Source organism: Bos taurus, chromosome 12 (genome assembly GCF_002263795.3).
Source record: "Bos taurus isolate L1 Dominette 01449 registration number 42190680 breed Hereford chromosome 12, ARS-UCD2.0, whole genome shotgun sequence".
NCBI classification, from domain to species: Eukaryota; Metazoa; Chordata; class Mammalia; order Artiodactyla; family Bovidae; genus Bos; species Bos taurus.
In genome coordinates, this window is record NC_037339.1 from 25,875,745 (window position 1) to 25,899,024 (window position 23,280).

A 23,280-nucleotide genomic window follows, 5' to 3' on the forward strand; every position below is an offset into this window, starting at 1 on the left:
GCACTTGATGCTCCATGTTCCATCTCTTTCCAGCTGTATGTGATGAAGATGCTTCTGTCACATTGGAAGCAGAGCCTTGTAGGCCAAGCTCCCTGAAAGTGATCGTGGGGGAGGTCACCAGCTGGCCTGCCCACTTGCAGATCATGTGATGGTATTCTATTATACCGAGTATATATCTAAAAATTCTATTGCCAGCACACTGAATACTACATTGTGCTTCTCTTGACAATCAAAGTAGAGAATTTTCAAGTTAATGGAAGTACACTGAAGTCAGTATGGAAAAGCAATGAGGCGAATGTCAAGCACGCTTTTTTTCACTCCCTTAAGCTCACAAATTTTCTTTTCCTATTATGTTGTTTCAGTTTAGCGGGGAGCTCCTGAATGCTAGCTGAATATTTTTTCCTGTTTGTTTGTTTTTTAGTTTTAGACATAATAATTTTTTGGGGGTAGGATACTGAAGCCTGTGGGGCTGTGGCAAACTTAGGGAGAGCACAGCACAGGCTCACCCTGCTTAAACTGATATTGAAATTACAAATGATCAGATGAAATTAAGAGAAACATGATTAAAGAAACAGGGTCCAAAGACAACTTTTGTTGGACAAGATTGTTTCTTGTAAAAATATGATATGAGAACATAGGACTTTCTAGATTTCCATTCAAGCCCATAAAAAATAGCTATTTCCCTGATATTAGTGATATGGATTTCACCTTGTACGCCTTGTTGCACACACCATATTAGTATAACAGTAGCACAGATATACATACATTTTCTTATCTATCTTCAAGAACTGACATTAAATGATACCTACTCTTGTAGCAATTGCTCATTGATTGTGAAATAGAAAAAAAAAACACATAATCTGAGGAAGAACTAAATCTGTTAACAATTATAAGCATGAAATCAAATTAATTAATTCACTGAGTAAACATTTTATTGGGTGATTGTTTTATCTGTTCTTATGTGAGCACTGAAGAATTGATGCTTTTGAACTGTGGTGTTGGAGAAGACTCTTGAGAGTCCCTTGGACTCCAAGGAGATCCAACCAGTCCATTCTGAAGATCAGCCCTGGGATTTCTTTGGAAGGACTGATGCTAAAGCTGAAACTCCAGTACTTTGGCCACCTCATGCGAAGAGCTGATTCATTGGAAAAGACCCTGATGCTGGGAGGGATTGGGGGCAGGAGGAGAAGGGGACGACAGACGATGAGATGGCTGGATGGCATCACTGATTCGATGGACGTGAGTCTCAGTGAACTCCGGGAGTTGGTGATGGACAGGGAGGCCTGGCGTGCTGCGATTCATGGGGTCGCAAAGAGTCGGACACGACTGATCTGATCTGATGCGAATCTCTGCATTTTACAACAAAAATACCTATTGTTTTAAATGCATAAATTAATGTAGGTGCTTATCATATATGAAGGCAATTGAAAGGAAGCAGAATGTCACTCCCACTTTACATTTCCTGAAATGAGGTGACAGTAACAGGATTTCCTCTTTGTTCTCTGCCACAGCACTGTCACAGATGTGTTACAGCTAATATTTGCCTGCTTCTCCACTAGTCCTGTAAACTCCAAAATGTAGGGTCTGAGCTTTAAAAATAAAAAGCAAAACTCTTTGTGTTGAATATTCTGTTTGTCTGATGGATAGCTGTTGAAAGAATGAATACATACGTGATAAAAATGGGATAAATTGAGCCAGATTTTAAAATATGAACAAACATAAGCCAAATAAAGAATGGAAACTGCAGGACAGTCCTGTTGGAGGATGAGGACTGTGTAAAGGCACAGAAGTACACAAGAGAGAGAATGGCCTCGTGAGCATGCATGTTAAACCACCAGAAGGGCATATTGGCAGCCAATGAATGTGCTTACTTTACATTTGCAAATAGTGATGAGAGTAAACAAGAATTTGGAACCTTTTAATTAAAGTTTTTCTTTAGCAGAATATGGAGACATTCTTCTAAAGCAGTCACTGTAAGATACACAATGTGAAATTCTAAGATTTAATATTATTACTGAGAGTTCATGTTCCTATTAGTCTAGGACCCCTGATGACTCTCAGGTGTGTTTTCTACGCTTGTACATACACAGGGAATCTAGGCTGGCTGGGCAGAGCTATCTCTAGGGTTCTAAGTAGTTCCCTGCCATATTTAGAGCTCTGCCATTCTTTCAGCTACCATTCTCCTTAAAAATCTATAGATTTTAATGAAAGTGAGGTCTTCCAATGTAAGTGTATTTTCCAAGATTAATTTGATGTTATTTATGTAACATATTACTTATATAAATAAATGAACAGCTGAAAATTATATATATATTTTAAAAATTTCTGATGACATTTCATAACAAGGAAAAACTGTCAAAATAAAATAAATAAAATGCCAATTTACATTAACTCAGTACTTAAATGTATTGTTTAAGCACAAACAGCATAAAAATAGAGACCATACTTGAAGACACTGGCTTTTTCTAGAAATGATTTTCTAATAAAAGACATAATGCTATTTTTAGGGAAAAAATTTTAAAAAGAAAGTATACTCTTTACCACACACATACAAATTGATGGCTGCCAACAATCACAGCTCACCATACTTAACCTGTCCTGCATTTTTTGTAATTCACTTTTAATAATCTTTGGAAGATTCTTTAAAAATAAATGCTTAGAAAACTTTGGTAAGTTTTAAATTACTAAAGCCATTTAAAATCTAATAAATACAATAAACAATACAAATAGCTGTTCTGACAGTTACATTAAAATCTTTTTATATAAAAATCTCCACATAAAGGCTTTGCAACATGGACAGCAAATATATATTCTTGATTTTAATTAAAAACTCATGATGTATTTAAAACCCTTATGGATGAAGTTGGTACTCTGGTATTTTCCATTTATAAGTTTTAGCCACAAATTAGCTATTTTATTAAACACCTTTGTGAAATGAAAAAACAACAACTGCTGTTTACAAAATTAACCAAAAAAGTGAAATATTTTCAAAGTAATACCTGTTAGGTTCTGGTAAATATAGGTATTTATGAATTTTTTTGGATAATTGAAATTTAGTAAATAACCTTGTGCTGTAATTGGTAGGGTTCCTTTCTTTTCCCAGTAGTAATAAGTGAAGAGCTTTTTTTTTTTTTTTTTTTTTACTAACTATGCTTATAAAGACTTATCTTGGAAGACGAATATTAAATATCATAAGCTTATAATACTAATCTACTCAAACAATAAAAGTGAACACAGTAAATGAGATCTCAAAAACACTCGATATGTTTCTTCATTTAAAAAAAAAAACTTTTAATTAAACCATCCAATTTAATGTTTTTATATGGCACTTTAGTTTTGAAGGTAAAGTGATCTAGAGACAGCTGACAAAGAAATTATAACTGCAATTCCTTGGTGAAAATGTTAATGACAGCAAAATATTGTTTAATTAGATGATTGTAGCATCTGGATTAACACTCTTTAAGAGCGATGTTCCTGTGCTTGTCTGCTTCTTCACACTTTACAGACATTTTGTCATCTCTAGGTCATTAGGAAAGAATTTTTAATGATTTTTCTAGAAGCAAGCAGTTCAAGTTACATCTAATTAGATGACAATAATAAGCCCAACACATGCAGTAGCTAAATATATACATAATTAACCAGGGAGGGCTTGTACATCACAGAGGAAAAAAGTGGAAAATGCTAAACAGGAGAAAAAGGTTGGGGTTGAGGAAGTTGTGCTGAATTCATTAGCTGATCATATAAAAAACAACTCAGAAAGCTTTTTAAGAAACCTTCCAAACCTAACTGGATCACTTACATGAAGCTATGTTAGCAGTTACTCTATTTTTTTTTTAATGCCAGATTTTAACACCTTGTTCACAGTCTTATCTGATAAAGTACAAAATGAGGCATAGGCTGTATCTTTTGAAGCATAATAAACAGAAATTAGGTCAACTCTGGAAGTTAGAGGTTGAGCTCACATTTTTAGTCAAACTCTAAGCATCATTGAAAATCTTTCAAAACTTAATGTTCTTTCAGTTCAGTTCAGTTCAGTTGCTCAGTCGTATTCGACTCATTGTGACCCCACGAACCGCAGTACACCAGGCCTCCCTGTCCATCACCAACTCCTGGAGTCCACCCAAACCCATGTCCATCGAGTCGGCGATGCCATCCAACCATCTCATCCTCTGTCATCCCCTTCTCCTCCTGTCCTCAATCTTTCCCAGCATCAGGGTTTTTTCAAATGAGTCAGCTCTTTGCATCATGTGGCCAAAGGATTGGAGTTTCAGCTTCAACATCAGTCCTTCCAATGAACACCCAGGACTGATCTCCTTTAGGATAGACTGGTTGGATCTCCTTGCAGTCCAAGGGACTCTCAAGAATCTTCCCCAACACCACAGTTCAAAAGCATCAATTCTTCAGTGCTCAGCTTTCTTTATAGTCCAACTCTCACATCCATATATGAGCACTGGAAAAACTATAGCCTTGACTAGACGGACCTTTGTTGGCAAAGTAATGTCTCTGCTTTTTAATACGGTGTCTAGGTTGGTCATAACTTTCCTTCCAAGGAGTAAGTGTCTTTTAATTTCATGGCCGCAATCACCATCTGCAGTGATTTTGGAGCCCAGAAAAATAAAGTCTGATACTGTTTCCACCGTTTCCCCATCTATTTGCCATGAAGTGATGGGACTGGATGCCATGATCTTTGTTTTCTGAATGTTGAGCTTTAAGCCAACTTTTTCACTCTCCTCTTTCACTTTCATCACGAGGCTCTTTAGTTCTTCTTCACTTTCTGCCATAAGGGTGGTGTCATCTGCATATCTAAGGTTATTGACATTTATCCCAGCAATCTTGATTCCAGCTTGTGCTTCCTCCAGCCCAGCATTTCTCATGATGTACTCGGCATAGAAGTTAAATAAGCAGGGTGACAATATACAGCCTTGACATACTCCTTTTCCTATTTGGAACCAGTCTGTTGTTCCATGTCCAGTTCTAACTGTTGCTTCTAACTGTTGCTTCCTGACCTGCATACAGGTTTCTGAAGAGGCAGGTCAGGTGGTCTGGTATTCCCATTTGTTTCAGAATTTTCCACAGTTTATTGTGATCCACACAGTCAAAGGCTTTGGCATAGTCAATAAAGCAGAAAGAGATGTTTTTCTGGAACTCTCTTGCTTTTTCCATGATCCAGCGGATGTTGGCAATTTGATCTCTGGTTCCTCTGCCTTTTCTAAAACCAGCTTGAACTGGAAGTTCACGGTTCACATATTGCTGAAGCCTGGCTTGGAGAATTTTGAGCATTACTTTACTAGCGTGTGAGATGAGTCCAACTGTGTGGTAGTTTGAACATTCTTTGGCATTGCCTTTCTTTGGGATTGGAATGAAAACTGACCTTTTCCAGTCCTGTGGCCACTGCTGAGTTGTCCAAATTTGCTGGCATATTGAGTGCAGCACTTTCACAGCATCATCTTTCAGGATTTGAAATAGCTCAACTGGTATTCCATCACCTCCACGAGCTTTGTTCTTTAAAAATTAATTTCTTTAAATTTCTTTAAAAATTAAAAAAAACCTGTTGTTTTAAAATAGTTAAATAAATTTTACAACAGTTCTATGTGAGACTTTCATGTAGTTTTAAAGATTATGCTTTCAAATACTATTTAATGAGATGGGAAAAGTAGAATGTAAACCTTTAGGTGTAGCAGAATCCTAAAGATTACCACACACAGAAAAATCACCAAAATCTTAAATATGATATTTATGGCTAAACTTAGGACTGATGAAATTTTTAAATTATAATTTTGTATATTTCCATTTTTCTATAGTATATTTGTTAAATTTATAAACATAACAAAATAAAGGCCATGAAAGCATTTATGGGCTTTTAGGTGACTTTTCAAAACAGTATGTTTTCTGAATATTTGATAAGCTTCTTTTACTATGTGAAGTATTTTTACAAAATGCACATATATAAACTATTTATATGCAATTGTATATATATATATATACACATATGTCACATGAGGGTCTAAAAATCTACATACTGTATTAATACTAGGACACTGCTGCTGTCTGTTTTAGTCTTATTTTTAAAAGAATCTATAACGGAGAAAAGACAAATTGTCCAAGTATGAGAGACCTCAAGAAACGGACAGCAAGAAATGAGTCATAAAATGTAATTCACATTTCATGTTAAAGTTATGGAGAAAAACGGTAAATCTGAGATTGCAAGAGAATTACTAGAATATTTTTTACAGAACATGTGGATTTATTAAGTCACATTGCCCTATATTTTAAAAAACTTGATGCCAGAAAGGGTTGTTTCATCTTCTCAATCGGTTTCTATTCTGTAACTCTTTTGTTTAATCCAGGAAATTTAAAGAATCCCTTATCCAGCGATTCTAGTGCATTCACATAATAGATTATAAAATCATGCCAACACAGAGTATGAATATTAAATTAGCTCAATTTGATGAGAGTTTATAGAGCAAAACTTTGACTTCATAATCTTATTGGAAAGAAGTGATACAGACATAAAATGTTAAGGGCACATTACCTTAAGTGCCAACATGCGTAGCATAGACAGTGCCACAGAAGGTGTGAATGCTATAGGAGATTAAGGCAATTATTGTAAAGTATTTCTTTTAAGAATATAGGTGTAACATGGTGGTTCTCCAAATGTGGACACTGGAGCAGTGGCATCGGGATCACCTGGGGACTTATTAGAAATAGAAACTTTTAAGCCCCACCCTAAACCTACTGAATCAGAACCTGTGTTTCAGCAAGCCCTCCAGATGATTCTGAGAAACACTCCATCCTGGATGTGGGGTTGGTGACTGTGTGGCTCGTGTCGTGGCTGGCGGCATTCTCCGGGAGTTGTAATCATCAGAAGAAAGCCCTCTCATCTAAGGTTCTAAGTCTTTCCTAGGAGTCTCCATCCACTGACTGCTAACTGTAGGAAACAAAGGCCTGGCCACCTTGCCTCAGGGCAAGACATCTCTGAAAGTTATCCCAGCTCCCGGTTTCCTGTGGGACCTGGTGAGGCCTTTCCTGCAGTTACTCTGGGGCTCAAGTTCTCCTGCTCTGTCCTACTTTCTTCACTCCCCTACAGACACTGATCCCAAGGACACTCTCCAATAAACTACCTGCAAGCACATTTCTGTCTCAGAGTTTGTTTCTCTGGATCTGAGACCCAAATGAACATGTACCAGGATCTACATTAGAGATAATAATTCAAGGCCCAGATCTAGTGCTAGCATATCCCTATGGACAAAAGTCATGATGGTAAATAAACATCAGAAGTTCTTTTGGTGAAATACAAATTAAAAATGATTGTCTAAGAATCATTAATTTTTTTTCAGTCTTAAAAGCAGCTATGGATGAAGCCTGATGAGGTAAAAATTGAACAGCACCATTAATATCCTGAGACAGTGTGGTACAGAAGTTGAGTGATGCTCTACAGCTAAACCACCAACATTAGAATCTCGACTTCACTTATTAGTTCTGTGATGTGGGCAAGTTATTTACTTCTCTGTACCTCATCTCCTCAGTGGTGAAATGGGGTTAAGGACCAGGGCTATTGTTAGGATTAAATGAGTAAACACACCTAAAACACTTAGGACCACTTAGTGGAAACACTAAAGAAAACACTTAATGAAAAACACTTAGAAGGAAACCCTCAGTGTTTGCAACATTATAAATGTCTCAATAAACATTAACTTTTACCATTTTTTCTGAATGCTGCTATTAATATTAAAGAAGTGTTTTAAAAAGAAATAATAAGACTAAACAAAGAAATAATAAAAATATTTTTCCTAAATCTTGATATTAAGAGTAATTAAAGAAATGTTTAAAGAAGACTATGATAAATTATAAGCCAACCATTTGTTGCCTTTGGGTTACCCAGCAAATTAAATATAATGTGTCAATAAGAACACTGATAAATCTAAAGTTTCAATCAATTGACTTAAGTATTTACTGAACAATAACTGTATCCCTAAAACTGTGCAATGAAACAACATGATTATTCAGTAGAACTGTGTTAGTCAAAGTGGTCCTGGTACAGTTTAACATCTTTATAGTTCCCTTTATTCTAGGATCCTTTAGAGTCCTGCCTTTAAAGAACTTTGAAAAGTGTTCCATTAAGAAGAGATGAATGGATATATATGATATTCTCCACAATTCAGGAAAATAGGCAATTCTAGCTGCTTCTTAATCAAGTACTCAATAGTGGCTTTGGTGAAGTTTCTTTATAAAAGCATCACCCAACTCTTTAATGCTGGGTCAGTTCAGTTCAGTCGCATCCAACTCTTTGTGACCCCACGGACTGCAGCATGCCAGGCTTCCTTGTCAATCACCAAATCCTGCAGCTTGCTCAAACTTATGTCCATTGAATCGGTGATGCCATCCAACCATCTCATCCTCTGTCATCCCCTTCTCTTGCCTTCAATCTTTCCTAGCATCAGGGCCTTTTCCAAGAAGTCAGTTCTTCGCATCAGGTGGCCAAAGTATTGGAGTTTCAGCTTCAGCATCAGTCCTTTCAATGAATATTCAGGACTGATTTCCTTTAGGATTTGATCCTTTAGGTTTGATCTCCTTGCAGTCCAAAGGACTATTGAGAGTCTTCTCCAACAGCACAGTTCAAAAGCATCAGTTCTTCAGCTTAACTAATGCTGGTGCTCAATATAAACTGGCTCCTCTACTTAGAACTTCAAGACTATAGCAAAGGAAGAATTTGCAGGAATACATGCAGGGTGAGTACCTCTGTATGTATTTTATAACTTTTACAGGTTGTCATTCTACTCTTATATGAAGGTTCATTTTATCCACATGATCATCTACGTATGACAAAATCCTTAGAATACATTTAAAGCCCATCTTTTTCTATGAGGCTTCCCTTGATTAGACTAGGTCATACTAATCTCTCACTTCTCTAAATTTTTATTACAGTTAACAACGCTTGACTGCATGCTTTCTTGTATGTTCTACATGTGTTCATATGTAAATCTTGTTTTGATAATTAGATCTTAAATGGTTAGACCAATCATGGTTAAACTTTAAGCATAAGAACCACCTAGAAGGCTCCCTGCAATGCAGAGGGCTGGGCCTCACTTCAAGTTTCTGACTCGGTTGGTTTGAGAAGGGATCTGAAAAATTGTGTCTCTAAGTCCCCAGGTGATACAAATACTGCTGGGTGGGGGACCTACTTTGTAAACCACTAAACTAGAGTATATTACAGTGACTTCTACCTTCTGTATAATGACACTGTGCATTAAATTATTTACTTTTTTTCCCTGCCATACTTGTTACTACAGCTGTAATCCAATTTTTGAGCCCACATTTTCTTTTTTCTTGGAATGACTTCTGCTTTACTTTCTAGTGAATGCTTATTCCTCTTTCAATTTTCAACTTAAATGTTGCCTATGAGAGAAGCCTATGAAAAGACTACAAGAAACTTTTCCTAAGTATATTGCCTTCTGGATTTAAGACTTCAAATGAAAGTGAAAGTTGCATCCGACTTTGCAACCAGAATACTGGAGTGGGTAGCCGTTCCCTTCTCCAGGGTATCTTCCCAATCCAGGGATTGAACCCAGGTCCCCCACAATGCAGGCGGATTCTTTACCAGTTGAGCCATGAGGGAAGCCTGAGAATGCTGGAGTGGACAGCCTATCCCTTATCCAGCAGATCTTTCTGACCCAGGAATCAAACCGGGGTCTCCTGCATTGCAGGTGGATTCTTTACCAGCTGAGCTACCAGGGAAGCCCAATAACTTTGTATATTTTCTCATTATAATAATTATGACTTTTTGTTGGAATTGCTGGTATACATATCTGTTTTCCTGAGTATACCATGACCCCTTCAAAGGCAGAAACCATGCAGTGCTCTCCTCTGAAGTGTTAGTGCCAAACACAGTACATGCCACATAGTAGAAGTGTTCAGAATGATGAACAAGTCGATTTCATATCTAGAGTTCTAAAGGCTCTCCCAATAGCTCTTCCTAACTTTAAGGAATCTGATTTCTGATTCATGTGAAATACAGCTATCAGTTTAATTTTCCTAAAATTTCATATTGCATTGCCTTCTACTACAAAACTATACTGACTCCTAGATTCAGACTGTTTATAGTCTGGCTGTTAACCAACAGCTCCAGTAGTAGCCAAGCTGTGATACTCACGTCTACTGAACACAGAACACATATTCAACTGGCAGAAATTTGTAAAGCTCTGTTCTTTTTTTTTTTTCCTCCCCAAACACATTCTTAAAATTCATCTGGTTTGCTTAGCTCTTACACCATTCACTATTTATAGCACTTATTCAACACTTAACCATCAGCTGTCTTAAAATGCTCCCTTATGTATATTTCATTCACCCGAGTAGTGGCAATGCTCGGGTGATTCCTAAACGTAAATGTGAAGTTGCTCAGTCGTGTCCAACTTGTCATGACCCCATAGACTGTAGCCCATCAGGGTCCTCTGCCCTGGGGATCCTCCAGGCAAAAATACTGGAGTGGGTAGCCATTTCCTTCTCCAGGGATCTTCCCAACCCAGGGATCGAACCCAGGTCTCCCATATTGCAGGGAGACTCTTCACCTGCTTTATACTTCTTTTTACTCTATTGTCTACAATAGACAGACTTTCATATTTACTTATAATCATATTAAGGAAAATACTCAATACATTCTTTTAAAAGACGCCCGTGGTGTATACATTTTTTATGTCACCAAATAAAACAGACCACAATTATTCAAAAGAAGTTAGGAAGACACTCAAATTCCCCTTACTATCTGTGTGTCCTGGCTCAGAAACCCAAAGATTGTCCCAACCAGAAAGAAAAGCTCTGTCTATACTGCTCAGGGTGGGCTTGCCTGGTGGCTCAGACAGTGAAGAGTCTGCCTGCAGTTCAGGAGGCCTGAGTTTGATCCTTGGGTTGGGAAGATTCCTTGGAGAAGGGAACGGCAACCCACCCCAGTATTCTTGTCTGGGAAATTCCACAGACAGAGGTGCCTGGCGGTCTAGAGTCCATGGGGTCACAAAGAGTTGGAGACCACTGAGTGACTAATACTTTCACTTCATACTGGTCAGGGAAGCTTTTAGACCAGATCATGATGTTATCTCTATCAAGTCTGCAATTTTGCTAGAGTTAGACAGAGCAACTGCCAGAAAGCAACAGGCATGAGGCAGGTAGTGGTGACAGCTGGAACTGTGGACCACACTTTGGGAAATGTAGCTGACATAAGTAAGAGGCAGTGAGAAGGGACGGAGACTAGACGTGTCCTTTAACACAGCCAACTAGATAACACTCCATCCAGGACAGGCAGAGAGAATTCCATTTTAGAACAGCAAAACCTTTTAGGAAAAATGCCAGCTCCACTGGAAACTGAACTAGGAGTGAGGCATACCACCACGTCTTTCAGTTTTAATTCCAAAAGCTCCAAAAAGGTACCAGAATCTAGGGGGAAAAGTCATACGCTTATCCATGACATATGATAGACCATGAGTCTTGACAGATCTTTGAAGGATAGATAATAGAGAAACCTAACACAGGGAATATGGAAGAATACCACAGAAGGAAATAAAAGAGAACTTTATCCTGAAAAATCAGGTAAAGATCCATGTGAAAAGTGAAAGTTGCTGAGTTGTGTCCAACTCTGTGACACCATGGACTGTAGCCCAACAGGGTCCTCTGTCCATGGAATTCTCCTGGCAAGAGTACTGGAGTGGATTGCCATTTCCTTCTCTAGGGGATCTTTCTGACTCAGGGATCAAACCTGGGTTTCCTGCATTGCAGGAGGATTCTTTTGAGCTACCAGGGAAGCCCCAAAGATCCATGTAGTTGAAAACAATATACTGTATTAATGAGAAGATTTTAATAAAAAGTCAAAACCCATCTTAATATGCAAAAATATATGGACTCCAAAAACAAGTGTTTCATAATAATATGGATTCTGGTAGTAAATTATATTGAAAAAGATAAGCAATGAAGAAGAAGTACATTGAGTGAAAGTTCTTATTTTGCATAGGACTGATTTAAAATGTTGATTCATTTTTTAGTTCAAAGGCAACAGAAATATATTTCAGAAACATTTTTTAAAAAATGTAAACATATCAGTATCAATTCTCTAGGAGAAGCAGTAACAAAAAGATTATGTTATAAATCTCTAAAAAAAGTAGGCAGAAATTTATTTAAATGGCCAAAGAAAAAAAGAACAGCGGGGAAAGCAAGAAAATATTACAAGCAATAGTATAGGACAAGATGATATAAGACTAAACATATCAGTTTTAAAACATATGCAAAGAAATATCAAACATGGCTACTAAAAGATTTAAAGTCCAAGATAAAGTTAAAACTTGAAATTTCACCTATGGTCTAAGACAGAAGTTGGCAGATTTGATATTCTATCCTTTTTTACTTTGGCAATGATACTTATGTTACATCATGCTGCTTACCTAAATATACTAATGAAATTAGGTTTTTTACATTTTAGATGTTTAAGCTCATTCTACTCTCTCTATGTATATAATATGTATTAATTAAATAGTATAACATATTTCCTTTATTTTTGAGTAAGTAAATAGGTTTTTTAAAAGATATATACATTGTATAGACTATTATGTGAATATATATAAATATGTCATGAAGATATGTCTATATAATGGTGATGTATGTATAAAGTATACAATAAAAATTAATATATGTAATAAAACAGTTCTTTGGTTGTACCTCTAGCATCCTATTTAACAAAGGCATTAATACTATAATATGTAGTAAATGATTAAAATGCAAAACCATTTTAAACAACTATTTATCCCTTTATGTCAACAAATTGAGTTATTTTGTCTATTTAATACATATCTATATCATCCATATTTAATATAAACCTATAGCACTCATATTCATACACATATAATAGATTATAAAAGAGCTATACTACACAGTTATCCTTTTAAGCAGTGATTCAGAGAACAGGGCTCTAAATCCACAGTTCTGAGCATTCATTCACAAAAAAAGAATAATCATACACATATGCTGCTGCTGCTAAGTCGCTTCAGTCGTGTCCGACTCTGTACGACCCAATAGACGGCAGCCCACCAGGCTCCCCCGTCCCTGGGATTCTCCAGGCAAGAACACTGGAGTGGGTTGCCATTTCCTTCTCCAATGCATGAAAGTGGAAAGTGAAAGTGAAGTCGCAGAGTCTTGTCCGACTCTTAGCGAGCCCATGGACTGCAGCCTACCAGGCTCCTCCATCCATGGGATTTTCCAGGCAACTGCATAGTTATTTAAATTTATCTTATTGTAAAAAAAAAAGTTTTTGTAGAGCCTGATTTACAGAAGCAAACTCTTTGTAATTCAACGTGAATAAGGGCTTTGGAGCCTAACTTAAGAAAAAAAGAAACAGGTACTTAAATCTCATAGACATACTCAGCCACTGATGACCACTGATTTAGCAGAAAAATAAAACCACTACCCTCTGTTAATTTACAAGCATGGTATTGTTAAAGTTGATGGCAGTTACTCGTCATTCAGAAATGCAATCTGATTTTATATTTTCATTTGAAGATTTTTAAGGAAAAAAACATGTTGTAACCCAATCACGCCACAATCCAGGTGACATCTGTACTAGGCAGAATCCCGTTGTTATTCTCCTGTCTAGCTGCTACTGATGAGAATGACAAAGTAGTGAAATTACATTTTCCCATTATTATTTCCAGACACTCTCTGGCAATGGTTTGTTGACTCTAATAAACCTTCAGACAAAGCTGTCAGCAAAGGAAATGGCTGAAGGAGAGTAAGGAAAAGCCCCTTCAACAATAAAATGCAACTAAACCTTAGTGCTAGCTGGTATAGTTTCTGATAGCAATCTAATGTGAGTGCTTCAATATTTATTCTGATGCTGTTTTTGAATCCCAAGGAGAACAATGTATTCCATCAAGTCACATTATCGAGGATTTTGATGAACATAAACATATTATGAGATTAAAGAATGAGATGTCTTACCTGCTATAGTATTAAGAAACATCAAATATTCAAAGTTTGAAATTTCCCTTCTTTGCCAGCGCTGAGTCATGTTGGAAGATTTATAAAGCTGTCGAGGAGTGGCCAGTGATATCCTCCTAGCAATTAAGCAAATTATAACAATTTCTTTAAACTCATAACCTTTATAACTCAAATAATAACTAATATATGGATTTTATATAATTTGATATATGGTGTATCCTTCTTAGATAAATTACAAAAAACATTTTAGTTATAGAACTAGCAATATTTGAAAAAATCTATTACAGAGAAGATACACATATTTATTTAGAATAAATCAATATGAAAGCACGATTTGTATAACATTGCTCCAAGTGGATATTTTACAAGTCAACAAGAACAAAAAAGGCGAAACTGTACTCAAAATAAGTCAAAGTAGCTTTTAAACAACACAGCAAACTTACCCCATGCTAAGATGCTAGGTAGATGGTCAGGTAGCAGCTTATAAGCATTTGACTCAAACCTTATATAATAATGACCCCACTGAACTTTTTAAGCCTGTCTCCCCACAGAGTGTGCACATGAGCACAGCCTCTAACCACATGACACATAATCCTCTAGAAGGTCAAAAGCAAACAACTGAGAACTTTGAAAATAAAGGAATATCTTTGAAAATATAGGACTAGAAGAAGGAACATAGGAATATCTTAAGAGAGTAAGTCAGGAGAATTTGTGTAAATTATGAACCTTTGAAGGGATGTGTTTCTCTAAAAGCTGACTGATTTTGTGAAAGCATGATAAGGCTGAGTTTCTAAAACAATCACCACTTAACAAAGAAGTTCGCAAACGTATTGAATTTATGCCACTTTTAGTGTCTCAGGAATTTTTTCCTGGTGCCCCTAGCCCAAGAGAAACATCTAACAGTTCTCCTTATTGAGTAGTTAGGTCTAAATAACTTAACACTTGAGCCATAACAACTTAGTAGCTGTTTGAGAATACAATATTCAAAAACTGAAAGAAAAATAGTATTTTATTTCCTTCTTAAATAACCACAATTACTTACTAAAGGGGTGCAGTGCACACCTGTTGGGCACTGTACAGCTTCTTAAACCTGGGAATCATACCTGACACTACCATTTTCATTTTCTGTCCCACATGAATTTTCATGGAGTGGCTGTTCTTTTTTTAAACCATAGCAACCCCTGAAAATTAGTTTCACAAAGCTAAGATGTCATCAAAAAGAATACAAGAATGCAGTGCCATCAAATGTTGAAGATTAAAACTAAGTTGAGCTGAGTTCGTGCAGCATTTGATAGATGCTGCTGTATTTCCTTTGGAGAAGGCAATGGCACCCCACTCCAGCACTATTGCCTGGAAAATCCCATCAATGGAGGAGCCTGGTAGGCTGCAGTCCATGGGGTCGCTGAGTCGGACAAGACTCAGCGACTTCACTTTCACTTTTCACTTTCATGCATTGGAGAAGGAAATGGCAACCCACTCCAGTGTTCTTGCCTGGAGAATCCCAGGGACGGGGGAGCCTGGTGGGCTGCCGTCTATGGGGTCGCAGCAGCAGCAGCAGCAGCTTTATTTCCCTAAAAAAACGTAAAACGCCCTGCAGTAGGCCTGAGATTTCACTGTGATATCTGAGGGCTCCACGGTGGGAGCTGCGGACCTAAGACTATTTTTATCTCCCATGTTTTATTATCATGTTTACATTCACATGAGATCTTAATAACCATGGCAAGAGCTAAGACATATTTTGCTCTTTAGTTGCTAAGTCATGTCCAACTTTTTGTGACCCCATGGACTGTAGTCAGCCAAGTTCTGTTCATGGGATTTCCCAGGCAAGAATACTGGAGTGTGTTTCCATTTCCTTCTCCAGGGGATCTTCCCAACCCAAGGACTGAACCTGTGTCTCCTGCACTGGCAGGTGGATTTCTTACCACTGAGCCACCAGAGAAACCCAAGATATAAGGGTTGAAGAAAAGGAAGGACGAAGGAAGAATGGGAATAAACTCGGTGTGTCAAATTAAAATTTGAATTAAGAATTTAAAAAATAATTATGTCTAACTCAATGCTTAAAATGTTAACTTAATATTTTGTAGCAGCCTGGTCACATATTAACATTTTTGGAGCTTTCCTAGTTATATATACTTGAGATAATAGATCCTAAGGATTCCATAAGAACTATATAATCCTAATTGCAATGGTCAGGGGAATATATATTTCATACTTAAATACTATATCTTAGTACACTTTTCAATTAACTGGCAATATGATTTTCACAGGGCTACTAAAAAGGCTTCCAGATTTTAAGCCATTCCAGCACCACTATTCAAAAATTTTCCAGGCCAGATACTCTCACTTACACAATTATTTATGCTATAAATTTTAGCCTTGATCCTGCATTTGTCATAGCAACATGCTAAAATATTTTCTGAATTATCAATTAATAAACTATATTGACCCAATTTTATTTGCCACTATTATAATTATGTGCTTAGTCCAACTTTACCTGTATTACTACTGTAATCATATTCTTGCTAATCTGACTAAAACTATTACCAGCAGTATGCTTAGTCTGCTAAAAGCAAAGTATAGAATAAAGTTGTAAATTTATTTGTTGACATTTTAAACCTAGAAAATTTAAGAAGAAAACTGCTGATATGGAAATAATCCTGAGCACCAAAAACACTCAAAAACCAAGACCTAACAAATTGTGATAAGGATAAATAATGGGACTCATGGGAGAAGGTTATCATGTCATTCTTAGAGTATGAAGTTGTGAAGAAAAATACAGGCATACGAAATGAATTTAGAAAATCAGATTACTATTAGCAAGTTCATGGGAAGGACTAGTTTTTCCTGTTTACTGCTCTCTCTTTTCTACTATAAACTCGCTGAGAGCAGGAACTATGTTATACATACTGTTATGTCCTTAGCATTTAACAATACTTGAACTAGAGTGGGGTCTAAACCAAATGACTTGAGTTATTGGATTTCTATCCCTCAAAAAAATAATGGATAAAGACAGATGAAATTCAAAAAATAAATAAATAAATTCAATCATAAGAAGAAGCAAAATGGTAAATAGTAAATCAATAGGGCTATTAAAAATATCCTAAAAACATTTAGACATTTGAATGAGTATAGTTGGTACATATTTGGGCTACACAAAAATGCTTTTACAACTGGGGAATAAGAAGTAGATAAAATTGCCTTCTGGAAAAAAATACTAAGTACTATAACAAATGGTAACCATTTAAAATCATTAACTCTATATATGCAACAAGGTATATTCTTAGTAAGTAAAGAATCTAACTATACTCAAAATTTATTGATTATAATGACCGTCTGAATAGAAAATAGCAATACATTAACCAAACAATGGCAATCAGTATGGAGTCTAGAAAACGGACAAATTCTTTGTCAGTATTTTTCTATCATTATGCATGGGGTAAGGGTATTGCTCTTTTGACTAATGTGGACCACTTTGATAGATGACACCAAATAGAAATTAAGAGAGTAGGCTATGATCTTGGGCAAGATAAGTAACTTATCTAAACCAAAAACTTCCTATCTGTAATATGGGATAAGAACTCCATTAAGGAACTTCCTTGTCCATCTGGTGGTTAAGGCTCCATGCTGCTGCTTCAAGGGGCAACCATTTGGTCACTGGTGGAGGAACTTAATATCCCTCATGCCACATGTACGGCAAAAAAGAAAGAAAGAAAGAAAAAAATTAAAAAAAGAAATCCGTTAAGAATCCACATGGTTTTAAGAATTAAGGGCTGAGTGCCCCTCTGCCACGTGAGGACACATGGACAGGATGACCATCTATGAACCTGGAGTTGGGCCATCAGCAGACACCAAATCTGCTAGTGATCCTGGACTTTCTATCCTCCAGAACTGCCAGAAATAAGTGTCTGCTGTTTATAAGCTAAAAACTAATGCCTATAAACTTGAACACAAAGTATAGTCCCTGGGACTTGGAAAGTGCTCAGCAAATGAGACATGCATGTAAACTAAAAGGGTGTTCATTAGGCTCTGCTCAGTTCAGTGCAGTCACATCCGACTCTTTGCGACCCCATGGACTGCAGCACGCCAGGCTTCCCTGTCCATCACCAGCTCCCGGAGCTTGCTCAAACTCATGTCCATCAAGTCGGTGATGCCATCCAACCATCTCATCCTCTGTTATCCCCTTCTCCTGCCTTCAACCATTCCCAGAATCATGGTCTTTTCTGCTAGCTTTATGGAAATATTCCTTTTGTTCTAAATCTTTGCAATGTGATCTCTTTGGTGGGCTTGCCCAAGAAGTGGCATAAGTGATACATGAAGTCGATTTTCTGGCAGTATACCTGCCTTTGAGTTTGATCATTTTTGTCTGTTTGCTTCTAAAGCAGTCTCCTTGGGGCTTAGTTTAGGGTATATTCCCTAGCGTTTGATAAGTGAAAGCGAAGTTGCTTAGTCACGTCCAACTCTTTTGCGACCCCATGGACTGTAGCCCACCAGGCTCCTCAGTCCATGGAATTTTCCGGGCAAGAGTACTAGAGTGGATTTCCATTTCCTTCTCCAGGGGATCTTCCTGACTCAGGGGTTGAACGTGGGTCTCCTGCGTTGTGGTCAGACACTTCACCATCTGAGCCACCAGGGAAGCCCTTGAAGCGTTTGATAAACTCTGCTTTAAACTGACAAACTGCTACTGCTAAGTCGCTTCAGTTGTGTCCGACTCTGTGGCGACCCCATAGACGTCAGCCCACCAGGCTCCCCCGCCCCTGGGATTCTCCAGGCAAGAACACTGGAGTGGGTTGCCATTTTCTTCTCCAATGCGTGAAAGTGAAAAGTGAAAGTGAAGTTGCTCAGTCGTGCCTGACTCTTAGCGACCCCATGGACTGCAGCCTACCAGGCCCCTCCATCCATGGGATTTTCCAAGCAGTAGTACTGGAGTGGGGTGCCATTGCCTTCTCCAAAACTGACAAAACCTGATGTCAAAGAAACAAAGTAAAGAATGGATTCCTTGGTGATTTACCAAGATACTCTCAGCTGGAAGACTTCTATTTGTAGGAGTCAGACATCATCCCTTCCCTTTGACAATTTTCTAAATGTAATAGGATCTTACATATCATACACTCTTTGTAGGTGTCTGTGTGTATATCTGTTTACCTACTCACCCAGCTCCCTACCTCCTTACCTACCTACCATCTATATCTATGTGTGCATGCCCACATGCATGTGTATAGTGTATATGTGTGTTCACAGTCCACAAAGTGCATTCATTTTATGGTCTCAGGACTTTTGTTGAAATATCTTTCGTAAAATACTGTGCCCATTTTATAGCAGATGAGAACTTCAGTCTTCTTGCTTCATGTTATTCATTCTTTCAACATATATGTACTGAGTTCCTACAATCAGATCAGACCCTATCATTGTTACCCAGCCAGTAAGTGGCAGGTCTGAGCCTTGATTCAATGTTCTGTCAACCTCCATCTGCTACCTCCAAGGCTAAATATCACAGGAAATAAACAAAACTGAACTTATGAGTATTTTATTGGGAAACTTAATGAGTTGAGTCTTTGTGGGGAACACAAAGGGAGTAACAAAAAAGTGTCTTCAGATAGAAATCTCCAGTTACTAAACATATGCTTTGTTTCCAGTTTTTCCATCAAGAAGAATAGCATTCCAAAAATCTGAGACTAAATGTGGTTGAAAGGAAAATTACACTCATAAGAAATAAGGAATATAGTAAAAGAGTTTCTGATTGTTTTAAATGATTTCAGGTCCTGAAAAGTAGAAGAATACCAAAAGAAATCAGAAAACTCTACTGGTAATCTTTGAAGAATCATGGTCATTGAGAAGTATGCCAGGAGGCAGATGATTATTCTTTAAAAGGAAAAAGTTAGGCCTATTTGTGAGTTCTTAATGTCAATTCCCGGAAAAATCCTTGACTTGATGATTAAACAATTTGTAGGTACTTGCAAAAGGAAGTAGTGATTACTAAGAGTCAGCTAAGATTCAGTAAGAGTAAGCCTTGCAAAACTAACGTCATTTTTTTTTGCTAGATTAAATGCATTTTTCTTTTGACTTGTATTTTATATAAGTACTTCATTGTCTACTAATGTCTTAAGTGAATTTTGTTGTTCAAAACAGCAAATATCCTGAGCATGTGCATACACGTCTGCGAATTGGTTTTACACTATAAGCTTAATATGAGAATAGAGACTTTGTAATGTAGGGTAACTCTAGTTGAGTAGCACTTAAAAGCACCTTTGCAATTAGGCAGTGTGCTAGGTATTGTAGATTAAAAGATAAATAAGACACAGTTCCTGTCTTTTAAATGTCTGTAGCCTATTTAAGGGGAAGGTAGACAAAGATTGGTTTTCCTTTCCATGCATGCAGTGCTCTGGAATAACTCCCAGGCACTTAATGATCTACATGGAAGACACTGTTGCTTGTCTGCCCAAAGCCCATTATTCTCTTTCTTCCTTAACAACACAAAGTGTATTTTTTTCAGATAGGAAATGGCAGGGAGCTCAGAGGTATATTTTTCCTTGACTTGTAGGGGATGATTTGGCTTCACGTTCAGTGTTCAGTGATTGTTTGAGGGGCAGGAAGGTGACTCCATTCTGGGCAAAGGCACTTCTAAATATACTCCAATCTAAAACACAGAATTTCACGAAGTCCTTTGTGTCCTTCTCGTACTTGAACGCAGTTGTATGAAGATGTGGTATTCGGAGCAGTAGTGGTTATTTTGTGAACATGAGGCCAACTTAGAGTCCTGACATTACTGAACCTCTGAGCCAATACTGGCAACTCCTTTTTTTATGCTTTATATTTTTATTTATATATATATTTATTTTTGGCTGTACTGGGTCTTCCCTGTCGCTTTTCTCTCGTTGTGTGCGGGGACTGCTCTCCAGGTGTGGTTTGTGGGCCTCTCACTGTGGTGCCTTCTCCTGTTGGACAGCACAGGCTCTAGGCACGCAGACTTCAGTAGCTGCAGCACAGGCTCAGCAGTTACGGCTCACAGGCTCTAGAGCACAGGCGCAGCAGTCGTCGTGCATGGGCTTAGTTGCTCCATGGCACGTGGGGTCTTCCTGGATCAGGGATCGAATTTGTGTCTTCTACACTGGCAGGTGGATTCTTTACCACTGAGCTACCAGGGGATCCCGTGGCAACTTCTTTTTAATTCCACCTCTTTAATAAAACAAACCTCCCACAACCAAACCTCTATTGGTTAAACCACTTTTAGTCAGTTATTCAGTTACTCGCAGCCAAAACCAACTAATTGATATTAGTGATACATAATTACTGACCATGTTTTCTACACAGAATAGTATCTTTGACTAAGTAAGATTTCAAAATAATGCATTTAAAATACAAAGATGAAAGATTCAGGAAATGATTATAACTACACCATAATGAATGACTCTTAATCTCAATAAACCCTAAGAGTTTTGTTACTGTAATGAAGAAGTCTTTTTACACAACTTTTATAAAAAACTATATGTTATTACACAACAGTTAATTACAAACATCATGAGGCTTTTGGTATGTCTTTCATAAGATCTTCAGCAAAAATGTCTTAACATGCTTACTATAAGATGCAATCAACTTTCTTAGTCATTTAAATAAAATTATGTTAAATAAAATTATGCCCTATTCTGTCATTCTTAAAATAGCTGTTTTCATAACCTCTTTCCCTACAAATGACCTGCAGAGGAAGACAATTCCTAGGTTTTCAAAATAATTACAATGGCTTAACTCTATTCAGATTTTTGTTGTATGTAGATGGAAATATGTTAGCAAACCATAGATAATGTGTAATATGATATAATTACCTGGCTTGTGGCAAACCATAGCTGGTCCCTACTCCAACCCGAGGCAAGCTATAGACGACTTTTTTTACTGTTGCTTGATCAGGGAAATTAAACATAACTGAAGCTGTGGCAAGAAGAAAAAACATGATTTAGAAAACCACAGGAGAGCTAACCATCAATTTCAGAAATCATTTTTCAAGTGCCTTTCATGATTTATTTGTAAAGGTAATGAATCTTCATGGAAATTAGATTTCCTTATAAGTTTATCCTAGGATTAAAATTTTCAAACAAATACATTCTTTTTTAATTTTTATTTTTGCATTAGCAGCAGCATATCAAAGAAAGAAATACAATGCAAAAAATCAAGTCAGTGTCACATCATGTCAATCGTTAACATTCAAATATGAACAGCACGTTTTTAAAAAAATATTTAAGGAGACTTACTTCGGTTTGCCATAAACACTTCCAAAGCAGTATTTTGTAGAAGATAACGTCTTGAAAATACAGCTCGTATCTCGCTGAACATCCATTTTCCATGAAGTCCCTCAGTGTACGCAAGGACCTAAAATAAAGTTGGAAGGGAAGTGTCAGTCAGTGGAATACGTGTCTCAGACTTAGTCTGACAATACCTTAGTGCTGTATAAAATCAGTAAATTAGGGGTTATCTTCCTGAATTCATGATGTATCACAATACTGCCAATCATTTGATTCTGTATATTTACAAAACTTCTACCTCTCTAAATTTTTTGTACCTGGCTCATGTAGAAATGAAGGAACAAAGGAACAGAAAAGTTGTAAGTTCAAGGTGACCCTGTGACAAAACAGAAAATGTGTTATGCCTTGGTGGTCTTATATACGATTGGTTAGACCAGGTGGCTGGATATATATGGTTGGTGCTTTTCCAATGCCATTTTTCCTCCTTAATGGAAAACCATTTAGTCCTCAAAGTGGTCAACCCCAAGCAAGGGTTCATGATTGGTCTAAGCCTGAGGTCAATGAACATTTCTGGTAAAATGTGAAACAGTAAAAATTTTTAGGACTTGCAGGTCACCTGTCCTTCTCACAACTATTCAACTTTGCCATTGTGGTAGGAAAGCAGTCCCAGACAATGTGTAAGTAGGTGGGCACGACTCTGTTCCAATAAAACTTTATTTGCAACAACGGCCTGAATTTGTTCCTGAGGCCAGAATTTGTCTGACCTTTGATCTAAGATAGTGATGATAAAGTCATCTTTGCTTTCTCCAAATTCCCTTGCAACTATAAGTAAGGACATGTGACCCAGAACTGGCTAATGAGAATGAAACCAGTCATTTGGGGATATTCCAGAAAAGCTGATAAAAGGTGTCATATGTAGCTGGCATACTTCTATCTCCTCCTTACTTGAATGGAGATGTAATGGCAGAAACTATAGAAGCAATTGTGTAGCCATTAGAGTAAGGCCAAGGGAATCCCAGGGAGGCTGACCCTAATACTAAGTTGCTGGAACATTCTCAGCAACTATCCATATGTGGAC

The 23,280-nt window shown here is 37.3% G+C and overlaps 1 protein-coding gene across 6 annotated transcripts in view; it reads right to left on the bottom strand.

The window, feature by feature from the left end:
- Window positions 1–23,280, bottom strand: part of NBEA (neurobeachin) — a 673,061-nt gene that overhangs the window by 106,650 nt on the left and 543,131 nt on the right. For all 6 annotated transcript variants that reach the window (XM_059892161.1, XM_059892163.1, XM_059892162.1 and 3 more), the window contains 3 exons: window positions 22,212–22,329; window positions 21,789–21,891; window positions 13,972–14,087 (listed from right to left, as the gene is read on the bottom strand). In XM_059892161.1, the coding sequence (XP_059748144.1) occupies window positions 13,972–14,087; window positions 21,789–21,891; window positions 22,212–22,329 (337 nt within the window). The remainder of the gene's footprint in view (window positions 1–13,971; window positions 14,088–21,788; window positions 21,892–22,211; window positions 22,330–23,280) is intronic.